The sequence below is a fragment of the Barbatula barbatula genome (assembly GCF_947034865.1).
Source record: "Barbatula barbatula genome assembly, chromosome: 3".
NCBI lineage: Eukaryota > Metazoa > Chordata > Actinopteri > Cypriniformes > Nemacheilidae > Barbatula > Barbatula barbatula.
In genome coordinates this window covers 28,500,405-28,509,303 of record NC_136764.1, presented here as the reverse complement: position 1 = coordinate 28,509,303, position 8,899 = coordinate 28,500,405, and the positions used below count along the sequence as shown (strand labels likewise).

Below are 8,899 nucleotides of genomic sequence, written 5' to 3'. Positions count from 1 at the left end.
ATCCTGAAACAACAATCGTAAACAAGATTGCTTTTAAATGATTCCCCGATATCTGGTCATTGCCAAATTTAAGGGTAACAACAAATACTGCACATTGTAAACCAAGTAACTAATGTAATGTTAGAGCACGGTAAAAATAAACCAGCCCAGTGTTTTCGGTTATTCAGACATTGGCTCTCTGTTTAAGATAAACTCTCAAACACAAAAGTTAAAAAAGGTGTGTTTATCCACACACCACAAAGGCTCAGGAGCAGTAAAACAACATTAAATTAGTGCACATGATCAAGTTGATCACCTGATGTCTATAAAGACTATAAAGATTTGTGCCTGATGGTCAAACGTTGCTGGTATTTTATTAAAGTTTTGGAGCAGTTTTCAATGTGCGGACATTTTGTTTATTCTGCTTTAATATAAATTCTCATTCACCTTTTTGGTGTCACCCCTGTCATGGTCTATGTCTTTATTTCCAAGTTTTCTCTGAAATCACAACTGTCACAAATGTCTTTTATTCTGTAAATGTCACTTCCTTTCTGTCTGTCAGTTACGTCACTGGTGTATGTGTATTTAACCAGCATTTTGGGTGTTGGATAGAAAGGGAGTAGCGGTGAATAAATGGCAAATTTTGTGAAATTATTGTACATTTATATTTTTAATTGAGTGTCTATCCATTTAGTTGACTTTGCAGAACTTGCAAAAATGTTATATGTTCCATTGTGTATACACTGCACTTCTGTCATCTTACCTTTATGCATGCAAATGTCGGTCTTCATTATTATATCTTCATTTCGCTCTTCATTGTTGTTTTTACAAGTCACTGACTCTAAAACAACACAGTAGTGTTAATAAAATAAGAGAATATTCATTTTTAGGTGAAATACAAAAAAGAGCATGGACAGGACAAGCACATATTAAAATACAGATTACATAATTTTTTTATCGAGTGTTATGATGTAAAACGTTTTTGTAAGATTTGACAATGAATATAAACTGACAAGTTTTATCACATGACTCACGTAAACCTGAATGCATCGTCAGGAAAGCCCACCTTCTTCCTTCCTTTGATTAGCTACCGGGCAAATGCCCGGTGGGCCGACGCACTTGGGGGCCGGTTGATATAAAATTATTATTTTTTATTTGCCAACGACCGGCCCATAAAGCAGGGACAGCGGCCCATTGGTTCATTATCCATACTGACACTGGGCTGGCCCAATCATCTCTTAGGGTTAGGGCTCCAACCCTCCCCCTCGGTTTCTTGTGTCAAATGCAGTCAGTGGGTCAGAGCCAGAAATCTGTGGATTTAGGATGGAGAAACAAAAGCGCAAGGGCAAGGGTGGTGCGGAGAAGTTGAGGGCCAAACAAATACAAATTCTAGAGGTTGATGCCTCAACATGTGCAAAAATAACCGACATGTTAAGTGCTGTAGCTTCAGTTTCCAAGCCTATAGTAGCTTACCTGACGACATTTTGCAAAAACAGGTGAACATAGCACATGGAGGAGAGGTGACTAGCCATGGCGGCACCCAGGAAGAGGAGTAGGTGTCTAATAGTGAAGTCAAGGAGAGACAGAGTGAGCAGGAGAGTGTACTTGAAACGGTAAGCAGTGTTGGGCGCTACAAGCAGTGACGCTACTAGCTTAACTACATTTTTCAGTAGCGTGGTGGTAACGTCGCTGTTTTCTGAATCAAATAGCTTTTCCGTAGCGAAGCTCTTTTGTTGATCAAGTAGTGCGGTAGCGTCCACACAAGCTAACGTTACATATTACCAAACATTTCTGAAGAACAAGCTCATATCGGAAACACAACTGCTAAGGATCACCGATCCTGGTCCAGTAAGTGACGCCACCACCATACAGGGTGACTTCTTCGTGTTGTACGGTAAACAGCTTTTTGGTGCATTACTGCCACCTTCTGCTCAGGACGGTGACATCACAGTGTGTGGGCCTGGTTGGGCCACGACGAAGATGATGATTTACCTAAATTAATGAATATTATAGTAAGACAACATAATCGTTGTCGCTATTATAATGTCTGTCAGATTGTCACCTACTGCACTAGCCACTCAGTCAGCTAAAGTCAAATAAAACAGCATAAGCTATTTTGCATTGTTTTTGTAGCTAGGTTAGCAGAGTTAACTTATTCAATTGCAACTTCGGCTGATTATTCTAATGTTAACTAGCTTTTATAACATGGAGCACATTGTAATTGACAGAGTTGCAGAGAAGAGCAAGCTACTCAGGAAACTGCTGTTATTGTAAGGTGAGTTGAGATTATTGATATTATAAAAATATTCATAATATTGTAGACTGAAATGTGACTCGTTATTCTCTCTCTCTCTCTCTCTCTCTCTCTCGCTCTCTCTCTCTCTCTCTCTCTCTCTCTCTCTCTCTCTCTCTCTCTCTCTCTCTCTCTCTCTCTCTCTCTCTCTCTTTCTCTCTCTTTCTCTCTCGCTCTCTCTCTCAGGCTGCCCTCACTTTGTGTAGGCCCTACTCCACTGCCACCTTTGGTCACCAGGGAGTCAGTCAAGAGAGAGTGAGTACATTGGTCCATGGCACTTAGTTCTCAGCTTTGTAGGGGTTTTTGGGAATGGAAAAGTAGATATGCATATCTACAGGGACCGCAAGGATGGTGTACTGGTTGGTTGTGTCCGACCGATTGTGGTGGGCCGGTCTGAGCAAAAATGCCAGGGCCCTTTTTTTATCCCAGTCCAGCCCTGGCCAGAATATTCTGCATTATTTGATTGGATTGGTCATCACATTGACGAGCACTTAGACTGCTAAGACAGATAACTTTATGTAACGTTTTTATTCTTTTAATAACTAGTGATGGGAAATTCGTTCCAATTTTCGAGAAATTTTATTCATCTGAGCAGAGTTAAATTAATGTTGCATGTTAATAGCCAAATTACCCCATAACGTTTATTTATGATAGTTTTGGTACTTTGATGTCAGCCGCCTTTCGGCTCTTGTGGTGATCGCATCAAGATGAACATAGCCTATTTGGTTCTCATCTCCCGAGTCTTCGGGTTTGAGTCGTTCGTTCTTTTGTCAGGTGATATGACTTGTATTGCATACAAAAATAACATATCCTTGACTTTCCTTACAAATCTTTCTTGCATTTGATGCATTTCTGTAAAGTTATGTAGTTATAATTCATTAACAATTTTGAGTTACTCAGGTATGCAATAAGGTTTACAGGTTGGTTTTTTTTTACTAAAAAGTCCCTTGCAGTTAGCAAAGTATAGGCCATTGAAATCATTTAAATTTGCAATTATTTAATAAGAGATCACTTGTGTTTGTATTTTGCCAGCAAAGTTCTTATGCAAAATAGTTATTTATTAAGATAAATTAAAAACACATACAAAGCTCCACTTATGAGCAAATTAATATTTTTACTAAAAAACAAAAGTCAATATTTTACTCTAATATTTAGTCAACTGACTCTTTTTTTCTCATATAAGTTTGAGAAAGCAAAATTTGGCACTCCATAAAATCAGAGCATACATTTTGTAACACAAACCCTGACCAATGGCAAACAGTTTACTTAGAACTCTTTATCTAGGCCAGTGATGTCAAAGTGGAATTTGATTCTTTCAGCTTAAACAGAATCTGCGCACTATAGAGGTAGGAAACATCAGTTTTTATCTAAACAACATATTACCAGCAGATAAGTAAGGTTTGCTTTTTGTGTTATATATATATATATATATATATATATATATATATATATATATATATATATATATATATTTATATATCTGGTTGCAGGCCATTTCATTTAGCATTCTTAAGGTTCCAATTTAATGTATTTAATTATCATTTAAATAGTTCAGTTGGGTCCACACAATTAGTCGATTTAGGTTACCACCAAAATAACATAACTTTAATCATTTACTCCCCCGATATTAATCTTTTGAAGTTGTAACATAATATTTCCAAGCATGTATGTTTTTGTAATCAATTATTAGTAATGAAGTTTGGAATCTAATGAACTTCGGAAAAACAGAAAAGCACCAAAGACAATAAAAGTTGACGTGATGTTTTCTGAAGCCTTGAAACAACAGTCTGTAAATAATATATAGTTTTTTATTCCTTGAATTTTCAAATCATAACCTTCTTATAAGTACCAACTTGCGTGAACTCCAGACTTTTGACAAAACATAGAATAACTAAATCCACCAAAGGGGGTTGAATAGGTAGCACCTAAACTCTGGATTCGAGGATCAGACACACTCTCCCAATTTAAATCTAGATTAAAGACACATGTTTTCAGCCAAGCATTCACTTAATGCAAAATATGCTAAATAAACCACCGGGAGACTACTATAAAAATTTAGCTTGTTCTTTAAACACTGTTCTTTAAACAATGTACTGTTCTGTTTTTGAAGTTTCTTATTTTCTCCTGTAAAGATCCTTTGGATCAATGCACATTGTGAAAACCTCTACATAAATAAAATTGAAATGAACTATGATTAAAGAGAACTACGCCATATTTTTCATGTACATGGAAATATATCTGGTTTCTTACCCCTTTATTCCTCATATTTTCAAATCATTACCTTATACCTGTACCTACAAATACGTACAGATTTACACTACAATTACCAAAGGGGTAGGCTACGCCGTATTTTCACTGTACATGCACAGTAAATTGTGGGCTATAATCTGAAGCGTTACCGGTTATATTTATAGTTCTATTTACATAGCATCAAAACAGATACAGAGATGTAGCAAAAGAACATCAGGCAGGAGATGAAGTGATGAATGAATAAAATAAGAAAGAAGTAAAGTATTCCAACAAAACAATGAGTTTATTGAATAGACTTAGTAGTTTAGTTGAATAGTCGGTGCTCTGTCTGACTTTGTCTGACTAGAAACATATTATATACCAGGCAAAGATTTTAAAATGAAACTAGTACTTCATTGTCTCGTGATGTTATAAAAAATCTTAAGACCATTTTGAGACTCATATTATAAAGACACTGCAGAAGCCAACTTACAAAGAATTACATATGAAAAAATATATAATAAAATTATAATAAATAATAAAATATAGGAGTAAATAGGCATATTTAATAAATAAATGTAATAAATATACTAAAATGATCCCTGAATCAATAAAACGGAACTGCAACCTCTCTTTTTTTAGTAGAAACCATGAGAAGACACCATACTGTTGCTTTACTCTTCCTCATGCAACTCTGCTATGGTGAAAATTGTCCTGAAGAATGCCAGTGCTTCTCAGCTGCAAAGGTAATTTGTTCGGAGGACAAGATGAGAGTTTTACCTATGAACATCTCTACACAAGTGAAAGAATTGATTGTTGTTGCATCTGGGGTCACACATTTGGAAATAAGTTCTTTTAGAGAAAACCTCAAACTTACTAAACTGGTCATTCTCAACAGTCGCTTGAAAGAGATTTCATGCAATGCTTTTGACCACCTGGTTGAGCTACAGGAGCTTGAAATCAGTGGAAACTATCATTTGTTTACCTTAGAAGTGCAGACCTTCAACAAGTTGACTAACCTTACAAGGCTTTTTCTCAACAACAATATGATCAGTGTTCTGTACGGTGGAATGTTTGACTCTTTACAAAATCTGGAAACATTGCAGTTAAGGGGGAATAGCTTATCATATTTGCCCAATCTACTCTTTCGAAATATGCACAAACTTCAGGAACTTGACATGTCTTTCAACAACATAAACTCTCTGTCAAGTGATGTTTTTCAGAACAACTCTCTCTTAAGAGTGTTTTCGATGCAGGGCAACATGATCACAGACCTTCCAGTAGAAATCTTCACCCATCTGAATAGTTTGGAAGAACTGAATTTCCAAAACAATTACATAATTAATTTGGAACATGCAATGTTCCCAACTAGTCTCCGGAAACTGATCCTTAAAAAGAATAGACTGGTCCAACTCTCCTCTGGGGTTTTTCACAAACTACAACTGCTTTCATATCTGGACTTATCTCAGAATCACCTCTCGGAGCTCCCTAGGGACCTTTTTCACAATCTCATATCACTGAAGAATCTGGACCTGTCAGAGAACCAGATTGTTTCACTACCAAGTACTGTCTTCAAAGGACTTTTTGGTGTAAGAATAATCAATTTGCATAAAAATAACATGAGCATGCTTGAAGACAGCTTGTTAAGAGATCAGCAAGTAATGGAAAAGTTGTACTTATCCATGAACAACCTGCAAAATATACCGAAAGGCTTCTTCGATTACCTTGATTTTCAATGCATAGTTCAACTCCATGGGAATCCCTGGCGCTGTGACTGTGAAATACAATATTTCTTTGACTGGCTGAGGTATAACAACAACAACGTGGAAGATTTTAGTAGAATTTACTGCAATTACCCTGAATTCATTAGAGGCCACAATCTGGTCTCAGTAGATAAGGAAATGCTTGTGTGTTCGAAAAATTTGAGTTTTGATTTGCAAGGCTCATCTGCCCCTATTACCCAAAGTGTTTTTAAGATACCCTTTAATAATTACAACACAAATCAGTGCTCCCTTCAAGAACTTAAAGGTACAACATCTATCCAATGCAAAGTCACTAAATGCACCAGCTTGAAGTTTCAGGCTGTTTTTGAACCCACAAATGGAAATGAATCAGAACGTACAGTGAGCACAGAATGGTCAGCACCCGGTGGATGTTTTAATGAGACCCTTTAGAAAGAACATTTCACACAAACAGTAGTTTTGTAATGCTCTAAATTAAACAGCATCCCTTAAGAAAATTTATCATGTTTTTACTTTTACTACAAAAAAAAAAGACTACTGTAGTTAACCATGTTTATCACATATTAAAATTGTGATAGTAATCAATACAGCAAAAAATACTTTACATACATTTGCTAACATTATAAATTTGTTGTTGTTACATAAACCTTCAGAAAAAAAGCCTCAAATCCTGTGATTAAATATCATTAAGTGTATATCAGCTATGGTGTTGATCCTTCCAAATTGGTCCTGTTAGTTTTGTTTGCAGAAAAAAACAATGAATGCTGCAGTGGAAAAATATAATGTCCTTGGCAGTATGATCAAAACAGTCAATGAAAGTTTTGATAAGAGAGGTGAATGAACTTCAGTGGTGGTCCAAGTACATTCAAAAGAGCAACATGATCTTTCAACAGCTGAAAAAAAAGAAATGTTTGGGTAGGGTACCCAAGCGTATGTTTTTAATTATTTATGTGCGTGGAATCACCTTGACCTAACCTTCACTTTTCCTTCAATGCAATTGTTAGTATTGTTAAAATTATTAAGTCATATTTGTGAAATGTGAAAAATAAATCATATTTAAACTGCCATTCTGATCTTTGTATATCAGTTTATACTGTATCACACCTTTTTGCTATGTTGTCTTAAAACTGTCTTGCATACAAGTCACAGATTAAAAATGTGCTTTTACAGTAAAAATTTACTGGCAGCAGTTTGACAACTTGCTGGAGATTTAAATACAGTTTTTTCTGGCAGCGAGTGTCACGGTTATGTTATGTTTTAGTTCTATGTTCTAGTTCGCCTGTGTTCATTGTTAGTTTTCTTGGTTGTTAATTGCCCCACATCTATTTCTGTTCTCACTGATTGCGTTCTCCCTTGTATTAAAGACCTATGTTTGCTTTAGCTCCTTAGAGTTCTGCTACCTTTGTCTGGAGCAGGGAGACTGTCAGCTGGAGATTCACACCCAGGACTTTTTACATCTGGCGTGCCTAAACATTTCTCTGACTGCTCAGCTCTGTGCTTTTTACATCACCAGCCTGAGCGAGCAGTGTAAGGCACACCTGCAGCGGACAGTCCTCGAGAGAATTTCACTGCTTTTGTTGAGTGGCTGCTGGAGAAAAATGTCCCAGCCCTCCTTTGTCTCCTAGATCTCCACTAGTTTTCGCCCAGCTCTGCTTCATCAATCGAGTCTCCGCTGGTGCCATACCAGCGGAGCACCAGCACCCAGAGCACTCTGTCAGCCAGCACCAGCTCTCCAGGCTCCAAGAAGGTCCCAGCATTCTCACTCCCGCCTCCGCTGTCTCTGCCAGCCAAGGGCGGTTCCAGGATATTTTACTTGTGCTAAGGGGGGCTTAACAGTTAAGAGGCTGGGCTAATAAATTAATTAAATTAATAAAGGCCTTAGCTAGACAACATGCAATTTTTCCATTTAAATACAGTACAGCTTCTTAAAAATATTGTTGTAGTGCATTAGCTTCTCCCATCGGTGCAGTTAGTTATAGTTATTGTTAATCAATTAAGGTTACATTACATACTTTGCTTTTTTGTTGAAAACATTATGCAATGTAGAGTAGCCTACGTAACAAACGTATTTATGAACTAAACAAAGACTGCAAAAGGCAAATGATGCAGAAAATAGCAATGAACATACATACTGTAGCATAGAGTTGGCATATTGTTTTGATATTACTTCACAAGTTTCTGTTCTATTCAAAAATAGCATATCCACAAGCACACGGTTGGAGTCCTTAAGGCTCCATCGCTAGCCTAATTATTCCTTTTTTAACCAAAAGCAAACTAATCAATGCTATACTCTTCTGTTCTTTGTACACTGTAAAAAAAGTTAATTCAACTTGAAATAATTTGTAACCTGGCTGCCTTAAAATACTGAGTTCAGTATGCTAAGAAACTTTAGTTGTTGACACATATTAAGAGTTCTTTGAATTAATAATCAATAGTTGGGGTTAAAATGGTTAAGTATAATCAACTTAATATTTTCTCTTTTACCAACAATTGTTTTAATTGTACCAACAAGAAATAAAAGTTGCCCAAACCTAAATTGGAGTAAAAAGAACATCAAATTAGTAAGACCGACAAATGTTTAGTTGTTAAAACTAAGTATCTGGTTACATACACTTATAATTATTAGTTGTGCAAACTAGATAAAAGAAACAGATTG

The 8,899-nt window shown here is 36.4% G+C and overlaps 1 protein-coding gene across 4 annotated transcripts; it reads left to right on the top strand.

Moving 5' to 3' along the window:
* Nucleotides 1–1,263: 1,263 nt before the first annotated feature.
* Nucleotides 1,264–7,616, top strand: LOC306891969 (uncharacterized protein). 4 transcript variants are annotated; one of them, XR_013786425.1, is made up of 4 exons: nt 1,264–1,592; nt 2,208–2,254; nt 2,459–2,527; nt 5,144–7,309. XR_013786425.1 is itself a non-coding variant. In XM_079452638.1 (3 exons), exon 3 carries the CDS (start codon nt 5,152–5,154, stop codon nt 6,673–6,675), a length of 1,524 nt encoding a protein of 507 aa, XP_079308764.1. In that variant the 5' UTR covers nt 2,195–2,254; nt 2,459–2,527; nt 5,144–5,151; the 3' UTR covers nt 6,676–7,616. The 4 variants fall into 4 exon arrangements, 3 of the variants coding, with proteins under 3 accessions (XP_079308764.1, XP_079308763.1, XP_079308765.1); XM_079452638.1 differs by lacking the exon at nt 1,264–1,592 and having other exon boundaries at nt 2,195–2,254; nt 5,144–7,616; XM_079452637.1 differs by lacking the exons at nt 1,264–1,592; nt 2,208–2,254; nt 2,459–2,527 and adding an exon at nt 3,574–3,618 and having other exon boundaries at nt 5,144–7,616.
* The last annotated feature ends 1,283 nt before the right edge of the window (nt 7,617–8,899 follow it).

Bases quoted from the DNA above. Each gene is read 5' to 3' on its own strand.
- LOC306891969 (XM_079452638.1), top strand. From the start codon at position 5,152: ATGAGAAGACACCATACTGTTGCTTTACTCTTCCTCATGCAACTCTGC.